This window comes from Lineus longissimus, chromosome 2 (assembly GCF_910592395.1).
Source record: "Lineus longissimus chromosome 2, tnLinLong1.2, whole genome shotgun sequence".
Taxonomy (NCBI): domain Eukaryota; kingdom Metazoa; phylum Nemertea; class Pilidiophora; order Heteronemertea; family Lineidae; genus Lineus; species Lineus longissimus.
Window position 1 is genome coordinate 4,221,829 of NC_088309.1, and position 22,950 is coordinate 4,244,778.

Below are 22,950 nucleotides of genomic sequence, written 5' to 3' on the forward strand. Positions count from 1 at the left end.
GTCACAACCTTGCGAAAAGTAGGGCGTGTCATAATTTATCATCATCATCATCGTTATCATCATCGTTATCATCATCATCGTCGTCGTCGTCGTCGTCTCTCAAATTATAATTACCTTTGGTACTACTAGCAGTAAGAAATGAAACCTTTTCAGCCTTCTATCTCTCAGTGTATTGGTGTTGGCGAGGGGAAAATGGAGCTAAAGGAAAGCATATAACTAGTGCAAAGTCTTGCTGAAGGATCTTATTTCGTTCGATTCAGAGATATCGTTTACAGTAACATTGAGCTGCAGAGATGACATGAGTGCGAAATTAGTGAACAAGAGAATTAAGCTAGTCGGTGATGATCTTTGTTCAGCTGGAGTGGGAGAGGGGACATAATGTATAGCTGGTTGTGCAGCGCCCCTTCACCGGCTATAGAAACATGTGTCAGTTGCATTGGGTTGGCCGGAGAAGGGGCATTATGTAGGTTGTGAAGCACACTGCGATCATGAGCCACAAAAACATGTGTTTGGTTTGAAGAAGGAGTGCATCACTATGTATCCACCATGTCCATTGATGCAATGAACAGTCGATTGACCCCATATCGAGCGTTTAAGGATGATCGGAGGTCAATGAGTATGGCCTGCAATCTAGCATGATAACATGTCGGATATCAAATCAATCAGTGTTCAAGCGAATCGTGCATTAAATGCCATCTGCTGTAGAATGGTGAAGCAAGGATTGCCGGTTCGATATACATGTAACATGAAAATGACTAAGTTATCGAGTTCAGTCATGTTCACTTTCGTGTCAAGGTCAAGCAGTCCATCGGCAAATGTTGGTCTACTTTTGCATTCGCCATCTTCACTGAAGCTCCGGCATTGGCCAATAAGAGGCCATGTAAGCCTATGCTTTCTGTGCCAAACAAGCATAGTAGATGTTTTCTGATTGGCCAATACCTGATCAGAATGACAACATCCCTGAGGAAAATGGCAAAACGTATGCTGCTGGGAATAACGAAATACAGGCGTTCGGAAGACTAATGTCCAAGAATGACACCATCAAAATCATTAAGCGTATGCCTACCTTTCTGCCTTCAGTGCCATTGTTTAACGACAGGACATCATAAAATACGTAATCATTGTCTAAATGATGATTAGTTTTGCACAGAATTGCACTTCATAGTATCACGTAATTGGTCATTGTCATGATTGTGTGTAAGTCAGTCATTCATACTTAATTATACCAACTCATGATATCTGCTTGCATTTTACCAAATATAGTTCTGTAAGCACTGCTCATTTGGTGTGATAGAGACCGCATACCTGATTTATTGTGACTCCACTTGACACACACTAACATTGTTTATGGAGCCTCCTCGTAGGCTGGACAAGTGGCTGGGACAAGTGGGTCATCCTGTTTCTAGCCGGAATTGAGGGTGTCGCGAATAAAAGAAATTCTGATGATCGGTGGATTTGCATACGTCAGTTAGTTTACCTTAGTTTTTGAGGAAACTGACTCAGCTATTGTCTTTTATTCATACTCAAACCACTGCTTAAACCAAAAACATTGACAAATTCGTATAAAAATTAACAGCTACTTCTACCATGTATCCCCGCTACACTCTCAGAAATAAGAGCTTTTGAGATAGCAAAAAAATGTTTAAGGTTTTCAGCCAACAAGATATATGCATCACTCACGATTTTTCAGAGACCTTAAGAAACCCATAAGGTTTTTGAACTTGTGAAAACTTCAGAAGTCAGTCGATACATTATTCAAGAATGGTCTCTTAAGGGTTCTGCAAGTCAACAGCACATAAAAAACAGGGCTCACCCCGTCATTCCCTCAGGAGATGTAATGGGTAATTTAACCAAATTGTGATTAATTACTGAATATCGTGTGAGAAAGATGAGAATAACAAAAGCAGATGGTTGAATGGCCTAACTACTTCTATATTGTAGTCGAATGGCTTGACAAAGTTTGTCACAATCCGCGCAAGTGCATGCCCCAGTACCATCATAGCCCATACAATGTTGAAGGAGCTGGTAGTACACATCAATCCGAAAAGTGAGGCTATGATTGAACCGGGGCTAAAATTGTACCCGCTTACCTTACATTTTAGTTGGCTGGCAAAATGAAATTGCAACATGGTCCAATTATTTACGACTATGGTAAACTAGAGAAAGCGTCGTTTCTGTAAGCTGACAGGTAGTAAAGTACATTCCACGCAATTGCTCTCCGCCAAAGTATAGCTTACTTTTTTCAGAACCATGGATAAAAACAGCAAAGATTCAGTAGGTTTAAGTTTCCACTGTAAAAATGATGAACAGTGCTTATAATAAGCCAGTCTACGCCGAAAAAAACCACTGCAAAACCGATATTGCAATAGAATGGGCTCACTCAGTTATTCGAAAATCTCAAACCAACTTCATTATCTACCTAAGACACTTGAGAAAAGGAAAAAGAAAATATGCGTGAAATAACAATGAGTTGTGGGTATTTCCAAGAATATTTCATCGTAAGAATATTTAGGTTACGCTAAGGTGCGGTTTCAATTTTTTTCTCAGCAATTCAACGCTAATAGCCTGGGTAAAGTGGCTTAAGTGATTCCTGAACGAAAAGTTGTGGATTCGAATCCTTCCCAAGACGCTCTATAAGCTGTTCCCAGGACACCATTGAAAGAATCTGTGATGCGGGAGCGATAAGGGTTGTTAGAAAGTCTGCTACATTTTTACATAGACAGAGCAGTTTCGATTTGATTTAGGAGTAAATACAAACGGAATTACTCATGTGCAACTATGGGATACTGATATAAACATTCATCTATGTTCAGCACCATAACCACCTTTCACTGTTATTGCCCTTGTCTTATCATCATGGTCTAGTTCACAGGTTCGGACAGACACTGCAGAACGTCTAATTTCGCGGCGGCTGCGTGCAAACAATAGCGTATTTTGTGTTCCACTGGATCCGGCTCCATTCTATTCATCGGCTCTGTTCACAGTCGGAAGTGCATCAGAGACGAATCGAACCGGTGTAACATCTGTTGCGATTCCCCGTGTTTCAGTGTTTCTATACACCAGACACAGCTAGAGATACCATAGCTTTTCAATAGGGGGAAATGAAGAAATTGTGTCGATCTCTCTCCAGCATTCCCGAACACTGAGGAGAAACACTCACACACAGTGATACTCACAAACGTAACACCGGATCTACATGTCCTTGAACCAAAACAGCGCCTTCTTGACAATGTTCTGCATGACTTTATACAGTCGTGTGTCCATAACGTTCGTGTAGGCCTACGCGTTATGAAATACTTTTTGATTTCTTTCATATAGTACACTTGATTGTATCCTACAACCCCGCCTACAACAAGGTTGCCATTCAAGATGTATTCAAAACACGTCCAAACTAAAACAGATCACCCTCCGTCACCAAACATGTTTATATGATCGGTTTCTCCCAAGTCCCAGTTACCAGATTTCCCAAAAGAGCCATGTCAGGCCAATGAGAGACACAAACAGGAAATTGCCAAACTGTTTTGATAGGTAACGATCGAGGTAAGGTACTCAGCGATATTACGCTGGTGTCGAGGTCAATATCTTGTTCCAGGACCAGCAATCACAATCTGAACTTCCAGCGGCCGGTATTCCCTGCGAAGATTTCTCCGACGTACGCCGTCTGAAAGCTAATGTCAAACCATTAAGGGTCGAAATGAGCAATCACGATGTCCAGTCGAATGAATATACCGGTGTAACGTTTTTGGTTGTTCCTCTTATTTCAGTGTTTCCGTACAATAGGCAGTTAGAGAGACCACCGGATGACTTTTCAATGGGAGAGAACAGAGAAAAATGTGTCAATCCGTCTTTCAGCCTTGCCTAACACCTAGGGGAAACACTCAAAAACGGAAACAATCGAAAACGTTGCGGCGGGTACGGGCCACAATAGACTCGGTCAAATCTTTTCTCAACGGATTTCGTGGGGTGTAATGCACTCCTTTCACCCCCCAATTTTCACTATTAACAAATGATTACGGTGGGTCTATTGCCACCGATGTACCACTCCCCTTTCTCGCAGTGTCAATCGATTGGACATTGTGGCAATGGGCTATTCGAACCCATTACACACCGATTCTCGCACGCAAACTAGAGTTTCCCCGACCACTAATCATGATCAACAGTTGGTGTCCTGTCCGCCGGCTAAGTGACTTTCAGATTTGTGGCCCACAGCAAGTTATCTTTACCTTCAGTAATATGAGAGTTAACTAAGAGTAAGTGTGTTCACTCTCACATAGCAGGCCGTAAAGATAACCTGCTGGGCTACGAATCTGAGAGTCAATTAGCCGGACAGGACATCAACTGTAATCACGAAGATATACGAAATCCAAATAGCTCAAATAAAACAGGCGAGAGGAATCAAGTCCAGTGACCCAAGAGGAGCGCCAATCAGAACGGAAGTTTCCGATCAAGCAACCCACCGGAGTAGTGGGCTCAGCGCGGGGCCCAGTCATCCAGTACTGGAAACGACCTAGCTCCGATAAAACGTGGATGCTCTCGTCGCTCCCCGTAGTATGCTACGGAACATCGAGCGATCCATCCATTGATGAACGCCGCGGACACTATTAACCATGTTAACGATCTAAATATCGAGTAGTGAGTGGGAAGGATAACTTTTGGAGTAACGGTATTTCTACAGAAAGCCTTTTGGAGCGATTGGAAACTTTTGGAGTTGTCACCAACTGTTGGATTCTTTGGCAATTACTCTTCAACTCTTGGACGGTCAGGTGATGATTTAAATTTGTGGTTTTCTCTTTGGATTTGCCTATTTGAACAGATCGAAGTTTTTACTTGTGTCTGTTGTTATATTTTCAAGTACATTTGTAACAATTGATGATGTAGTGTTTTTCGACACCGAGAGACTCTTCTGACGGACTTCATTAACTCCAAGGAAAATATATCGACTCTCAATATTTCATAAAGAAGTTTAGGAAACATTTTAGAACTTTTCAAGGACTGCTGAAACAGTTTATAAGTAAAGATGGGGGAAAGGATAAACAGCTCGGACATTATCAAATATGCAGTTGATGCCACAATCAATGTGGCTACAAATGGCAACATGAGCGGGAATGGATCACGGGGACCGGCGGGGCAACCCCCCGGCATGTTTCCCCCGTCTCGGGGCGCAGTCTACGGGATAACTTTTTTCTTCTCCTTGATTCTCGTCGTGGGAATTATCGGAAACTTATTGGTAATCTATGCGATCCTCAGCGACAGAAAAATGCGGAGCTCCGTGACTAATTTGTTTATCATCAATTTGGCTATTGCTGACTTTCTTATCATGATTTTTGGAGTAACGGACGTGGTACTTTTCGCCATTGATCGTGGTTGGCTGCTTGGCGAGCCCCTCTGCAAGTTTCAGCGCTTCATAATGACATGTGGCCTCTACGTTTCCGTTATGACACTGTTGTCCCTTTGTGTAGAGAGGTAAGTCCGCTTGGTTATTTCTCCTTAGCTTTTTCAAATTAGCTTTGTCAACCAGGCTCTTCCTTCAAGTGGCAGATTCTTAACTATAAGACGAGAGCTAATTCATCGTATTAAAAGCAATGCCAAATTCGTATCGTTATGGCGATAATGATGTAGAATGTACAAGAAACTACAGTGAAGGCCTCTGCCGCTGTTCTTGGCCACCTGGTGGACCAGATATAGCTTCAAGTTATTTTCATTGACAGTTGAGAAGTTCTAATCCTCATCAGTTCGTTCATGAACCAGCGTGTAGTGAACAACTGAAAGAGTCCGAGTTACACTCAGATCATTTCTTTCAGACCTTCTTTTAGATATTCCTTGCTTACTGATGGTCTCACTGACCTTAGAATAACCAGACATAGTCTGGTTACTCTATGCGCCGACCTGGTAGTTTATTTGAATTAGGTGTTTCTAACAGCATTTTCTTCGATGATGATTGCAAGGTCTTACTCTACGAGACAGTAAGAGTATAAGAAACCTTGTGCAATTACATCTATGGAAGTGACTACTTGGCACGCCCGGCTTACCAAACAGCGACTTTTTCTTGTCCCGAATGGAGAGCCGAACTCATTAATATTAAAGTAAAGTCTCCAGCTCGCCAAACAGGGTAGATTTTTTACCTGTTTGGCAAGCCCGGCTGGCCGAACAGGGTGGGTTTTTAGTGCTGTTTGGCAAGCGGCTATCCAAACAGGACAAAAAAGATGCCTGTTCGGCGAGCGGCTTGCCAAATAGACCCGGCCTCCATCCATACCGACGAAATAAGCCTATGAAATTGGTATCTTTTTACATGTAATTCATGTTTCAGAATGCATTACTCATCTCTCACTTGCAGTAGATGACGGCGTAATTTCATGCCTCGTTAGACGCCCCTCGTCTTTAATTACCTAGAACTGTTGAAACAAAAATGGCCGGGGTGCTATAATGAACCTTGAGGGAACTTCAAATTAGTCATCTCACACCTCTGTGTATTCTTTTCGTCATACGTATACACTTACGCTCATCTTCCCGGGAGTCAAAGGAGTACATGTATGATATCAGAAACACAAAACTAAAGGGAAAAACCTGTCTGAAAATGCCAGTTTTTCATTGGCTTCCTGCCCTGTCAAGCAAGTATCGAGTGGAGAATCTAGGAAGCATAGATTAAGAGAGGTATATGCTTGACGTAAAGATCGAAAGAGAGGATATTCTCGGAGGAATAGATGAAATTTTCAATGACAGTGATTCAGCGTCTTTTCGAAAGACACAATAATATGACGTTTAAATCTTCTGTATGCCACTGTACATGTATATGCTGAAGTATTTTCACCCTGGCACTTTTTATGACTTTTTATATTTCATATTCTGTCAATCACAAAAGCCTTTTGTACATAACCATGCGGTAAAGCACCTTCAGAGTTATCTTAGTCTAATGTTAAGCCATTCCCTTAAAGTATGGCGCGCACATGAACCATGAAAGATTACTCCGCTGTTGGCTAATTACTATTATACGATAAACAATATGTATTTTCATATCAAGAAGAAAAAAAAATTGTATCATTGAAATCTATCTTATTTTCTTATACATGTATTAGTTTTAGTAACCTTTTTAAGATAGCATTACAAACTGTAACACCACATCGAACACAAGTGTGTACACTGTACACATGTCGATGCTGAGCAGTTCAATCGTTTGAATCATGTGTGGTTCCTTGTTTTTCTTCGTCCAGACGTTAATAGGGCCTATCGCTTACGGAAACACTTAGGCTCACAAACTTGACATACTTGACTGTATAAAAACGCAATGCAGCTCGCTAAGTAAACATGATATTTCTGCAGAAATGATAGAAACAGCAATGAAATGATGCTGAAATGACTCGTTAAGTATTTATATTACCAGTAATGCAAACAAAGGCTAGTAGACTGGTCTTTATCGTACAAATGTTCTGTAAGTGTCCTTTTTTGGGACAAATTTCTCGGAAAAACGCGTTCATCGTTCGAGGCAACACGTACATATACGTTTACGTGTAGGTCCACTAATCCATCAGTCATTTCCGAGACTAAAAAAAGGAAAAAGTTATTTTTTCTAATATTCATCCTGTTATTCCGTTTTTACAAGCGGCGGTACAACAATACTGACACATGGGTATACAGGTAATCCTAGTACCTAACGCACTCTATATGATGACAGCCTCACCACATCGCTTTCGGCCTGGTCCGGCCTAGAATGATTCTGAGCATCATACTGTTATACGTGAACACATACCTTGACTTATTTTGTGGGAAATTGGGATGAAACACCATAAAAGCAAATAGGAACACCTTCGCAGTATCAAGCGATGACGGGTGGTGAACCATTCGTATGAAATGGTTTAGGCTTGCACGTCTAACTGGCACTACGTTTTAGTATCATCCCTTACCCAAACTCTTACTCAATTTTACTTTCAAGTGCTTGAAATCCTTCACAATCTGGCATCTCATATACATTGACAATCATGTAATTAAACTAAAAAAATATGCACAATCAAAGAAAAAAAGTCGCAGATCACGACATGAAAGTTCTCCTTTGATAGATGAATCCCTTGTGTATTGTTAAGATAGCTTTCCTTCTTTTCCTATTTTTCTCCTCTAATTTGACAATATGGAATCTTTATTGGAGAATCATTATTTACAATCTCACCTTCCGTTCTAAAGCGGGGCTAATTAGCTCCCAAAGCTCGATGATCAATGATCAAGTTCGGCGTCATAACTTTATTAAGAGAAGCGGAGGCTACGAAGGTGATATGTAAAAAGTGATACATCTGCGGGAAAGTGTAAATTAGCCCATCTCAGAGTGATCGTATTATGATGACAGGGAAGGGGCGTGTCAACAATGTGCTGTCGCTGGCCCCTGGGCTCGCGAAATTATTGATTAGCCGCTTCCTTTTCGCATCACTCATACAGGCCTACTCTTGGAAACTTTCAGATTACTGATATCATATTGCGAATTATCAAATACAATTGTAGGTGATATCTAAAACTAACACTTGATATATTTATCAGAAGGCAGTCTAAACAATGGTAAATTAAACCATGTTGTCGGATTTTAAAGGCAGATGTTATTAACCGCCATGGACTGCCTGTGTGGATACAGCGAACAACAGCGAAACGCACGAGTGCAACATATTTACATGTACTTCATTCTGATAAAATATATTGCCGAGAAAAAGCAAAAACTCCCTATGCATCGAGATTGCCCGTATCTGATGACAAAAGGAAAGCGTATTGGTGCAAGGCAACAGTTTAGATTTTTCGTTGTCTATATTGGCTTGGCTCTCGTTACAAGCTTGGCTAATATTCATCGTACGTTATACTTTTATCGTGATCTCACAACCCTAGATGCCTTTTTCGAATGCAGAGTCTTAACTTGCTCATTTATTATTTTGAAAAACTGTAAATCTGAGAAATCTTTGTAAGTAATCACGATAATTGGCAAAATCCAGCGTGGATTTCTTGTCGTCTTATTTCAAAGTAGACGTTCGGATGAGGAAAACGATTGCAGGTTATACCATTGCTTATGCCAAACTTCCTGTCATGTGGGGCTACACTTATCCCGCCTAATAAGGGTTTACATGTTTTTACAGGTCATGAAACTCCTCTGAGAACTTTTTTGTTGTTGATAGTTTGGGGCTGGAAGGTTTCCCGAACCATCTCAGTTCGACAGTACACAAATACCATGAGAAACAGCCACTTCTTTATCACTAAATATAAGTTAACCTTTCACAATCTCTGGCACATTAGCTGATGGAGCTAATTAGTAAATCGACCAATTATTATTCTTAAAATTAGTCAACGACCTCAAAACTCATCAATATTTCAAAGGCCTTTCATGCAACGTGCCTACTTTCTTTCACAATCTTCTTCTGATTTAGTGCACAGAAAGTGAGATGTAGTGTAACGACCCAGGATGTATACACAGTAACTGTAAACAATGTACTATAACGATACCACTTGAAATTAGCGCTAAAAGAAACTGACAGCCAAGATCTTAGTAACCCGCACAAATCATCCGCATCACGCTGTTGGCGTATATAGACCTACTTTTCAGAGACTTTAATATGTCTGACAATGTCTTGGGGGTTATTCCCGCTGAGATCTCTGTCGTGCAGGCCTACAGTGGGATCATGTCACAACCTAAATATTAGGAGGCCTACATGCCGTACTTATATTATACTTATAGTGAAATTCTTAGTATCACATACATGACATATTGAGATATCACACCTTCTCAAGTCGTGATACTAGTAGTCTGCAATGTGGGCTTATCAGTACGTCTGTCTATACATCCCTCCCAGACACATAGTCCTAAGTAGCGAAATACAGTTATAGGATATTGACTAGAGACATTGACTTTTGAGTCACTTGGCAGTGAACATGTTGACAATCCATTGAAACTTACGGCATGCAGGGCGTGGGTTTGAAACATTGTCAGCTGCTGATAAATAAGCAGATCTAGATAGATTAGACACTGGTCTAGTGGCGCGAGTCTCTTGAGTAGCGTTCAAGAGGTCCCTGGTTCGAACACCATAGTCTGCCCGAGTCTTTGTGGAGGTGACTAATGACATCCACCAACTTTATCTATCAACTTTCAGGACTCTCCATATTCAGCAAATGTGCGTTAATGGAGCTAACGATGTATTAGCTGATGCTTTTCGTTAAGCTAAATAACTTCAATCTGATGGATCTTAATGCAAATGACGAATTTCTGTCTTGAAAGATTGATCTAATTTTTTGATGCGACATCATTCGATCACCGTTGCGCGAAGATGAGGGAAGAAATCACCCAATCCCTTCGATTAACAGAAAGGTGTTCGTAAACAATGCAGGTATTACAACAAGGCGTCGATAAGATTAATCAAGAAATGCATCAATGTTTTAGGAGAAATGCGCTTTTTCGGGAGCAACGTTCAACAAATCAGAGCTGATTGAACTTCTGACAGCTTTGAAGTAGGTCATGAACAGCACATTAGCTTGGTCTTTTGCTTATCTCCTTTAAAAGCGGTTATTGTGATAACAGTCGTGCAAAGCGTTCGTGCGCAAGCTACGGTATTTAAACACCACGTTAGATTAACTTCTGTAAAATATCCCCGTTAAGCTACTGAGTATCATCATATTTAGAACATCAGCAAATCGATTCTTTCTTATTGATGACGATTTTATCCATGGATTTTAGACGATGGTCAAATATAGGACGGGGGCTTGGGATGCGAAACCGACAATGCAAAAATCAGCAAAACCTCTGTTGGTCACAGGCAGAGAAGCAGAATGTGTGCGGAAACCGGCAACATCAGAACCACGACGACTACTGTATGTAACCTGGAGCTGATTTTCAATCACAGCAGCTATGAGCTTATCAACAAGCTAGCAAATAAGAAAAGCAAGCAGGTTTAAGTGATGGCAAGAATGTGCTGATAGTAAGTCGTCACTATAAGTACTCTTTTACCTTATCTTCGACTACTCTTGTGAAAAGAGATTGGCGAGGCACACGGGCTTCCAGTCTTCTTTCTTATATAACACGATGGCATGTCGTTTTGGGCCTAAACCACTGGTTAGATTATAGATACCGTCAAATTTCCAGTTTCAACAGCGTCATTTAAGAAGTTTTTTTTTGCTCAGGTGTTCATCAAAACCATTCGATACAGGTGATATGTAAATTGTTGTTGTTTTTCGACTAGACCTGAAGTGAAAAGTAAACAGCCTCATTGAAATTTCATCCATAAGCAAAAAATGTTCCCAGAAAATGGATTTCAATAGTGGTAGATTTTACTTAACCGTCGCTAATGGTATTCTGGCACGATCCTAGGACCAGATAAGAAATTAAAAAGATCCTGGGCACTTACTTCTGACGTTTGTTGTACCTATATACATGTACTGGGTTATGAAGGAGTAGCCTATTTCTAGCTGCAACCACTTGCTACAATCGCCTGATACGTTTGCCTGCTAGCTACATGTACAGTGCAAGTTTCTTTCGGCCAATTTGATTTCTTTGTTTTGACAAAGAACAGAGTAGTCTGCAGCCCGGAACCACTAGAGAGTAAAGATTATCAATGGCAAACCGCCAATTTTCTATTATCACAAATCTACAAACCGGAAAGCGTAAGGTATCGCGCTGCAAGACGATCACAATTTTCTATAATTATTACAAAAAACGTAACGTTCCGCGTGATAACGATACCCTAGTATAGTATCATCATGAACGTATCCACACCGTTACGTCAATATTCAGCACGGCGATACATTGAAAGCGTTAGTTATAGGCTTTGTTTCATAACTTCAGCTAGTAAACGCATCTTCTCGGTTTTGGTCAACACCCTAGCGGTTTTGGTGAGTAAACCAACACCTCCAGTTCGGCCTCAATTCTTTAAACTAACATAAACATGCCAAATGGTGCCATTTCTTTCGCGCCATGATTCTGAGAAAGCCCTCACTGGTACATTTGTTGTATGTTGTAAAACTGTTATAAGAAACAATAAATACATCTCACAGTTTTCTGTGTTTACATGATGTTAAAAGTGCATGAACTCGTGCCGTGACTTGTTACGCTCATGAAAATGCAGTTGCTTCATCTTAAGGTGGTGCAACTTATATTAAAATGTCAATATGGGTGGATTATTACTACTGCAGTAATAGGTTCTTGATCAGGAGGCTATGACACTTTGAAGGTAAATCCCAGTGGATTCCAAGACTGGAACGAGAGATATTTCAATTCCATGCATCAACAATTCATCAGATTTCCTTTCAGTTCTGTAATAACTTGGTGCATTCGTAATAGTTTGGCGTTTCGGGTTTGTGGCACGAAGTGCGGAGGCAAAACTTAATGGTGATTTTAAGTAGGATTGCATCTTTGTCGACCAATTCTTGGTCTTACCTTGCAGTTGTACCATGAGTTAAATTAACCATTGCGGTGTGAGAATCGTTCTAGTCCCCGCGACAGTCCTAACGGTGATGGTCAGGGACGGGTAACCTATCCTGAATAAAACACCGCTAGACCGTGATTTCAGACAACAGTATGCGCATTGGGCCTGGTACCTGCCCAAGATCTGCCCAGCTGGCTTTGACTTAGGCATATTCATGAATTCGACATTGACCCTATTGGCGGACATGATAGCACACAGTTATCACATTGTTACAGCTTGTACATGTACATCAATCAAAAGGCTTGGAATAATGTCATCTTACAACACATTTACATGTTTGAGAAGCCCAATCTGTTCTCCCCAGCTTTGGCATATCTATCGGAGGAGCGTGACATATCATTCTCATTACATTATTCTACCTATCACCTGCTAATTAGAGCACCGGTAAGCCATAAGTGTTGTTTGTGATACCGGTACGGACATGTATAAAACGGTCATCAATCAAAATGATGTAATCTCTTGCATTACAATTGACATATATCACGTGAGAGATAGGAAATCATGTGATATGTATGACGATTTGTAAAACACCATGCAGCTGGGAGTGGAGAACCGAGTGTCCATTCCTGAGCAAAGGGACACAAATATTGCTTGAATATAAAGAAACTCTTCTGTGCCGCCGAAATGGGCAGAGATCTGTGCCGCCGAATTGGGCAGAGATCTGTGCCGCCGAACTGGGCAGGAGATAGAATCTGTGCCGCCGAAATGGGCAGAGATCTGTGCCGCCGAACTGGACAGGAGACAGACTCTGTGCCGCCGAAATGGGCAGAAATATTCGTCCGTTTTGTGTCTGGTGTGGAGCTCAGAGGATGGATGACAAAGGAGGACACCACACCATGTTCTCAATAGAGACAGCCACTTTATTACCTTGTCTCTGTTGTGCAATGGGCTGTCAAGAGACTGAAATGCATCTTCGATGACGTCTGAACCCAACGCGGGTAAATGGAAATGATGAAGCCTTACACGTTCGTTTCCGACGGATATCACTGGCATGATAAAGGCCCTGCCATCGAAGGAAATGTCTTTCGAGAGCTCAGACAGGGATGATGTAAATTGGACAAGAAGTACAGCCGGAGCAGCAACAGCGTGGAGTAACAGCAACGGCGAACAGTTGCCAAATAAAACTGTAGTTATTATAATTGTATTTTTATAAAATGGCAATTTACAAGCAGAAGTCTATAATGTAGGTTACGCGAGTTACATGATGAGCAGAAAGATGGATTAAACGGCCGTCGACGTTATTAATAAAACATCCCTAGATGAATCAAGGGTCTTATATTACTGGGAGGGAGCGGAGCTGGTTCCATAGCTTAGCTCTCTAGTTTCCTTTAATACAGCCATTTCCGTACTGATGGTGCATCGATCGGATTCGTTCCCTTGGGGTAAGACTGTCGGCCTCTTCGCTCCCTGATGTAATGCTATTTGACTCGTACTGCTCATCTACAATCAAAATATACAGGAAATCTATTCCTTATTTATGTGAAAGAAAAATAGAATCCCATAGTCCGTCTAGACATTCACTGTCTCAGTGTGAAGAGGTGCGCTGTTACAGTATACGCGGTCATTTCTATCACAGTTACTTGCAACCAAACTGCTTTTTAAGGTGTCGTCATTTTAACTCTGATGGCTTTCTACTCTATATGTAAACACCTTGGTGGTCAGGGTGCGTCATCAATGCCTCATATAAATTCAAAAAATGTTCTTTCACAGAGTAAGGTTACGCCGGAGTTTTATTCTGTTACACGTCAGCACCTTTACAACTCTGCTACAAGACCCGTGTTGCGGTAATAATATAAGGGTAGCGTTGAGCGGACGTTGCAAGCCTCAAGCACTAGGATCATAAAATACTGAAGCAGCGTTTTCACCGATTCGTTCTACTGAGGTTAAGATATTGATAGGCCAGTCGAAAGTCTAATTTGCGGAAATCGTTAATATTTAGTAAGCGTTTTGAAATATACCCTCCTCATCGACACCTTCCTCTGAAACTAACAAACATGTTGGTATTTACACTGTTTTACTTACTTCCTAAAACTCCGCCAGTCTGATTGCCTTCTCCCTCGAACAACTCGACGTTTAGTTCAGACTCGGTGCAGGTGTTTCGCCTCCAGATGAACTCCCCATTGACTACCTGCATGCTCCATGATGCTAAGTCTGTTTCCTACTGGAGGATTGAGTGCTATCATAGTTATATCTTTTCATGAATAAACCCATTATTTTCATTGGTTTTTCTTTGTAAAGCGCACACAGTGGTTAAAGATGAAAAATAACAAGCACTGTGGCAGATGTGGTTTAGACTTAATGAGATCAGGCGAAATCAAATATATTTTTCTGATGTGCACCAATTACTTTCCTTCCAAATGTCGAATCATATTGACTTTGGGATCCGGGGATGGCTAACAGTAATTTAAGATCAAGTTTCAAAAGGCCATCCAATCATATTTAAAGCCCATGATTGGATGAATTCTGCAGAGAAGTGGTCGCGGCGCAGGTTTTGGCAAATGGCGGCTGCGCAATTTCTTTGAAGAGAGAATTTGTTACTTGTGTGAGGAGTCCGCCCTTAGAGGCAACTGACTTGCCCCAGAACATGTCCAAGATGGATGGTCACAATGACCCGAAACTTCGACAAAAATGGGGTAACGAACGCTATTATCGATCTGTATGAGCAATGTGGAAGATGTTTAGTCTGAATGCTCAAGTTCTGCATCATATAGGAGTGAAACTGTTGAAAATGTGACTACATACATGTATACCTGAAATATTCTTAGTAAAACGGAAGGTTTGATAACGGGGGCGTTATGTGTATATAAAACCTCTTGATGAAGTCCTGCATTCCAATCTAGTATCAAGTTTATTAGGGAATGCACTAGGCTGACTTCATCGACGGAAGTAGTGGTTTGAATGAAATAGTAACTGCTTGATATCAGCATGAAGAGTTGATATACAATCCCCGTTCTATCCTCAACCCGCGTAAATTTATTGTGAAGCGCCCAAACCAATCATGGTTTGATCCTCTAATAATTTAATGGGTTCAACGATACTCTCTTATCATGGGAACCCTCTGTCATGAAACGTTTTTCATCGAATCATTTTTCTTCTGGATACGAAGCCTGTACCGGAGATTTTTCAGATTGCCGGAAACTGGTTGCAACGTTTTGTCCAGAAATCCTCAGAGTAACCAAATCGTTTGCTAAAGAAATGAATAGATTTCAGGCATCATTTTGAATGTCAGGTTGCGGCTCACAGGGGGCTCCATGAAGGTAAAGCACTATAAAAAAACAAAGTGGTCTAGCGCGTGAACCAATTGCGAAAAAGACATATCCGTGGGATATGAAAGGGCCAAGGCTGGCGTTGGGAATAAAGTCGGGTAAAGGCTCCACTCATAAATACATGAAGTGTCGGCGTTCAAACGCAAGTCTAGAAGATAATGATACATTTATCTGAAAATAAACGCTGGGAAGAGCGACATATAGTAAAGGCAGGCAGTGGCTAAAGTTTGTTGAGCGATAAAAACCTATGAACCAAGTTAAATGTATGTACAATGCATTATAGATGCCAGCGGATACACTGTGTTTTGGTCCAAGAAGCAGAGGTTGGTTGCCATTGCTGTTTGTCTTATCATAAGCCGAAACAAACCAATTCCCTTTCCACACAAACCTTGAGGCTTATGATTTAGTTTCCGTGTGTTCTTTAATGATAAATTGCATTAGCAACCAGGCAATACAAGTAATGAACTGCTGGTCGGTACGTAAGTAGCGCTGAGTGACCGAAACAGTGTTCTTATCGAGAGAAATTTATTAGTCTGCAAGCCACCTTCAGGCAAGTCATGCTGGGACTGGTGATTGGGACTGATGATGTTGCTTCATTTTGAGCAGAAAAAAACAAGTCAAACATTTTTTGGACTTAGAAATTTTTTCATCTATCAGAGTCAGAACCAGTTTGGCATGCCCGGCTTGGAGCCTGGCCGGGGCTTCGGGTGAGAAAATTGTGAGAATGATTGCAATGCAATCATTTGTCAGTCTGAGATAGTACGAAACACTTTTCACGCAAATGGGCAAAACAGTCTGAACAAATGATGATCTATACTCGTACAACTGTGGGAGCTTGCCGTGAATTTATTGTATGTTTTACAGCACAATCTCTAAAAGTGCTTCCAGCTATGTACTGCTGACTAACAAACGAAAGCCGACACCTTGAAGCAAGAGCAATTACTTCCAGCCCTTTCCTCTTGGCTACACGCAAAGGGTTTCTTTGTACAATTTAATGAAATCAATTCAATCCAACCTTCAAAGCCACGTCATTGACATTGTTAACAGTATCGATGCTAAGAATGCCGAGAACTAGCATTGATAAACACAATCTGCTTCTAACAATGGCAAAGATTGCATAAAAACGGGCATAAAAGGCAATCCATCACGATTTGAAAATTTGAAGTTGTTGAGATTTTCCAATTATTATTAGCCTACGCATCGTTAATGCACTTTGATCATTTCGAGTGGTATTCTCTACATGTAACAGAGGAAAAGCACCACTGACCGGCAGGGGTATGAACCCGAAGTATTTGGCTTCAAGGCCATCACTCTACCGACAGGGCCGAGGAGAAATTCCCTCTACCTACACGTAGCTGACGTAAAGCTTACATGTAGTCGTCGAATGATAACACCACTGCAGGCGGGTACTTGTCGACCTTTTAAAAACTTGGTTAACCACATGCAAGATATCTGGTTGCCAATATTAGGTATATCTTATTGCTTTTTGGTGAAATTAACCTCTCTACCACATTAATAATCGAAGCGTCTTTGTCTTCATACATATGTCTATAAAACAGGTGTAATGGCGGAAAGCCAGCACTATGCTTGCTGCTCTTTCCATGTCAACTACAACACGAATAACATACGGAAATGTACATACATGTAAACTCGAATAGGCCTACACATAGTGAACTCATGATACTGACTTACATACGAATATCTTGAAACCATTTCTCAGATATTCCATATTTATTTGTTTGTACGTAGAGCGACTTGTGTTGTCCAACAGTGGTGAGCCAGGTATTAGAAAATCACAACAGGTTGTTCATATCAGAAATTCTCGGGATAACTAAATGTTTGGGGATGATTTTTTTATCCAGTTAAGCCTATCCTTGCAGCTTGCATTACTGCCAGAGGCGGTGTGCCTCCGTGAAATTTCCGTTGCAGATGCTAACTGTGGCCTATCCTTGCAGCTTACTAGACTGGGCTTCTGTGAAAATTCCTTTGCAAATTCTGACTGTGGAGTTATGCGATTTTATCTAAATTTTGTTCTTGTGATCAAATCGCCGGTTGATGCCTCAAATTATTACAATGGTAAGATTACTAGGCACAGTTCAGACGCTGAAAGTGTAATCATTATAGGCTGACATTGCGCTGAATCTGGCGTAAGCAGTCTTTAGCAAAATAATGAATGGTAATGTTGATGTCTAATTCCGATCAAAGAATGAGCATTCCGATGCATCAGACACCAATAAAAACTTCGTTTCTTCAGAATAATGGACATCTGTTCAAAACGTTCAAGATCGCGTGCACTATTGGGCAATCATCGAAAATAAAGTTGCTATCGCGTACCATTGATTTTATCACACTTTTATAATCAATCAATTTCCATCAATCAATCGATTTGAGACACCCCGTGTAATCACAAGTAGCACTGTTGCTGCTAATATTAGCCAAGTCTATAACTTCCTCGTACAATAGCTTGATTTTCATCCCGAAGTTTTAAAGTATCGCTCTATACCTACCCCATGAACTTTTCATGTTTACACTGAGCTATGAAAGGGCCATTCATAAGTTGTGATGGCGCCCATGTGGAAGCTGTTCAGAGAAATCACTTGCTTCAATTATGTGTACGATGGTTTACTAAAGAGTCTTAAACGTTTATGCCAGTAATGATGGGTTACTGTAATAAAACTTACTCATTTCGATTGGTGCAACACAGGCCCTATGATAGGATATTTGTTTCTCCCTGAAGTTGTTGACGTTAATTGTCAGATTAGGCACAAGAATGACGAATAGGCCGAGTCTGTTTTACCAGTTGAAGGTGAAGCACAGATCGAACATGATGGTTTTCTAAAGCGTCTTTTCGTATGGCAATCATGAGGGGTTTCTGTAACAAAACGTTGGCCTTTTACATTGATGTTACCTATGTACACTACCGGTGTTGCTTATGTAATCGTACCAAGTCAATTCTATTAAACGTCAACTGATCTCAGTCCAGCATTCGACAGATATTACCTCAAATACTGAGCTGGGATGGGCAAACCCTAGATGCCTCATTCAGTTTAAACTCAAAGAACGCTGCTGAATAATCACAGACCAATATTCTACTTTGTGTCCCATCATTTAAAGCACCTATCAGGTTTTTCAGTGACCTGTTTGCGACTTTCTTTCATTACAAATGAGAATAACTAAGCCATCTGTATCGAGACCCGAGTAGAATGGATGAAAACCTCACCATTTCTCAGATAAGTCTAATTTGTCAAAGGATGCTACCAATTCGCTGGATCATTATTATAGACGACTGACACGGCTTGAATTGTTGCTGTTAATCATTGTTCAGAAGTTGAAGATGATACTCATTGATCTGCGTTCGTTCGATAAAAGTAACTTTTGTGGTTTGGGTTGCGGTTTTCTCCGAATGTCGCAGCTGAATGAGGGGAACTAACGCGGACAAGGCAGCTGGGTTAGCTTATCGAGGGGCGGCGAGTGGTAGCAGGAGTGGTTTTTCGAGTGAAATCGTCCTGAAGATAATCGATTCCTCCCCGCTTCGAAGCCCCGGCTTGAAGCTAAAGGGGCAAGTGTCGTGTTGTCGAGAGTTAGTTGATTATACAATTGATAGCCTTCTCCATGGCCAGTTTGTTTCCGATTTGACGTAATACCATCAGACTTTGTCACGATATAAGATCTCAAGACGGAAGTTAATGAAACCACTTGTAATCTGGAGACTTTGCTAATCTTGCGCGTCTTGCCTTCCAACGGTGTCGGATGTTGGCAGTCTGTTTCATCAGCCTTTTTAGTAAAAACGCTGATGTGCAGGAAATCTTTAAAGAGAAACAGGGTCTGAGGTTTATCTATAACTTCACTTCCAAACCGGTTTAACCGATAAATAATATATACCGTGTCCTGTCTCCGGTTGAAATGGACTAAGCCTCATTTGGAAGATGCTTATTTTCTCTTAGCGTTACTCTGAGATTATTTTGAAGGCTATCATCCTTAATCCTTAGCACATGATTATACTGTATAGTCATTATGGCGACCCGATGAGGGGGGAGTGCCTTGGCTGATGAAGGGGATGCGTAGCGCTGATCAATCGAGTTCAATATAATTTGGCAGCAATCAGGCGAATCAAATTGTTGTGGAACCCGGTGTGACAAGGCCACATCTATGACCAAACAGTATTGGCATTAGGCGGGGCCAACAAAACAGTTCTAGGAAAATTGGTGCCAACAAACAAGTCTATGGTGAAATCATATTCTAAAGGCATGAGTATCTTACTATACATCCCAGCCAGTCATTTAACCAAGTAGTTTTGCTCTTATTCTATTTGGCCACGGCCCAATGAACCGGTACCGATACATACTTGTAGCTCAGATTCTTTTAAAGCAGTAAAGTAATTACATTGTAGCTCATTAATTTTGAAATATATATCGCACAGTAATTTTCTTCAATTAAAAAAACATCAATATAATCAGAAACGCAAAAGAATACATGATATATTTCATGCTCCATACATGAATTACATGTATCTTTGGGCTAAACCCGATTTGTTCCAATTATCATCCGAGCGCAGAAAAATTCATCCAAGCATTCAAAGACATATTAGGTTACAATTGAAAGCAATTTTGCCTTTTTCATTCCTGCCTGGAAAGAATTTACAGATTCGAATCCTGTAAGCGATAAAGGAAATAGGATTGTGTTTGGCGTGTTCTGTCAGGCGTGATTTTAGCCTTCCTAGTCGAGGTAAATAATTGGATATTGTTACATCGAATTTCGAAAGACGAATTCAGTCCCCGTGTTGTCGATGATGTGACCTTGGTCAAAGATGTGCCGCAGACAGTTTTGGAGTGGAATCTCTGGGAACTGAATCTTAGAGAAGCAAATGACTGTAGAGACGACAGCGTGAAATCTGTTCTGAAATATTCACACATAAGTATATCCAAACATGGCAATTCCACACTCGTACGAATAATGGGTTCGGAGCTTTTGAAAAACGTTCAGATTTTCGGCCAACACAAATATGCACCCCACATTTTACCGATGGTTTGATATCTCGCTTTAGCTCAGCTTGGGCCCCTTTGGGGCAAAGTAAATTCCTATCCTGAGCACCCAGTATCCAATCTTAGCTGTTAATTCAGTTAATACATTATGCACCGTCAATCGAATACTTCCTCGCTGCATTTCACCTTTCAATGTATTATTCAGCATATTTGGGCTGGACAAGCACGGTTCAACATTGTATGCAAATACTTATAATTTTCTAGAGTTTTCTGGTGAGACTGAACTCGTGTCACGAGGACGAAGGGAGTTACTGATGAGAATCATGGAAATGGATGGGAAAGGGAATCCGGTGGTCTGGTCGGGTGCATCAGGCTATCAAAGAATTTTTTAAAAAGTGGAAGAAGACGGGCTTCCTCGCGCACCCCTCCATTTCCCAAGTGAGCTTTGGTCATCCGAACAAAGACGGCAAAAAAATTAGGAAAAGTAAATGTTCTGAAGACTCCACTTAATTTTAGTAGTAACTGAAATTTTCAACTTAGTTGTTAAATATAGCCTGTAAAATGTTGGCCTCCCTTTGTAACATTGATCCATCGACATTTAAAATAACCATGGCGAGACAAGTACGATTTATCTTATCACCTGAGCAGTCCGTTCTCGAGAGAAACACTGGCACGAACACGACTGAGTCAGTTAGAAATCATTCAGCTCAATTCAACAGTTGTTACCTTCTCCCGTGGAGGAAGTACCTTTTCTCAGCAGTGGCAAGAACTGGATGCGAATCTACATCCGATACCTCAGGGTAGCCGACCGAAGTTTACAAGCTTTGCTAAAATGCTAATGAGAAACGTATTAGAGCTAACTGCATTTCTTGTAGAGCGACTTGCCGTGTGTCTGTTCTTAATTGGGAGAAATCGCAGGTTAAACGGCAGCAGACACTTAGCTTAGCCTCGCGTTACAAAATGTAACCCCGGATATTATACGATGACAAATAAATAAACTTCGATTGTTACCCGAGAATTACCCGTGGTTTGCCTTAACCCTTGAGAAAGCAGATGTGGCCTTCCTTCGTTATCGACTGGATGACATTCCTTCACCAGCGAATGGCAATGTTTTTGTCGCAAACAATATGTTCTTCTTGTCAGAAAGCAGGAAATTCCTTTCTTGTTTTTCCCTGCGAATACTCATCTGGTTCTAATTTAAGCTTGAGTCCAGTTTCCCGCACTACACCACCTCGCACAATAGAAATAAAAAAGCAATCAATAGTTTATGAAAATCGCTATCTGGTCTAATTGCGAACGAGCCGGATTATAAGTCTTTAAATCCCCAATTACATTGCTTCAAACGATCCTCATTAGCAACTTGTCATTTTTGACGACGTCCGTGCAATTAGTGGCGTTGGGACGCGCTAAGAACACGACAGATAAAGTGAATCGAAGCGTCTTCCAATCTTCTCTTAATAAACATCAGATTCGAATTGCCTTCTATGATGCTCACAAACCACTTTGAATATGAACGTAATTATCAAAACTCAGTTCGAAAAATTCTAATAATATTCAGTCATGAGTTTTAAAATGTTAAATGTTGACTTCAAAGACAAATAATGTAATTTTATTTGTCCATGTGTTATTTAAACAAGTTGTCTTCGGGGGATGGACCAGTTAAGATGACTGAACACTGTACATTTACTTCATTTCGTATACATATATCATTAGTCGAGGGTATATAATCTCGTTTATAGTGTACCTTCTAACAATATTACCGTCAAATATTTGCAGGCATTTCATTTCATGCGGATTTCGAAAATACAAATCACGAAATACACTTTTTGTTTATTGAAAAAAACCGAAAGATATTTTGTAATCCGCCACAATAAAAATTCAATGGTGATTGTACTTATCAGTCTATGTTGAAATAGATATTCAGTGCGTGCATGTACACAATTGAAAATAATTAAATTCAAGTTCAATTTTCAAATTTTCAAATTTTCAACGAACGGTGCAGGCCTTTAAGTGCTGGTGAGCAGCCAGCACTTGCCTGCCGCCATTACCGACATAATCTTGGCTCACATGGCGACGTTTGCTGCACTTTATATCAAATAGGACGAAATAGCGGCAATCGCGTTGCTTAATTGCTGAAAGATGACATGGAATTATTGTCCTTTGTGGCCTTGGCATCGCAGTTGAAGTGTTTTATAGTTTGATCCTATCGATGCGAGGAGAGTGGATCTAATTAATCAAATCTTTCTGTATATCTTTGGGGCTCTTTAC

The 22,950-nt window shown here is 40.8% G+C and overlaps 1 protein-coding gene across 1 annotated transcript in view; it reads left to right on the forward strand.

Moving 5' to 3' along the window:
- The first annotated feature begins 4,343 nt into the window (after positions 1 to 4,343).
- Positions 4,344 to 22,950, forward strand: part of LOC135502641 (neuropeptide receptor 15-like) — a 38,827-nt gene continuing 20,220 nt past the window's right edge. Inside the window, exon 1 of the mRNA XM_064795599.1 lies at positions 4,344 to 5,463. Within this exon, the coding sequence (XP_064651669.1) occupies positions 5,018 to 5,463 (446 nt within the window). The 5' untranslated portion in view covers positions 4,344 to 5,017. The remainder of the gene's footprint in view (positions 5,464 to 22,950) is intronic.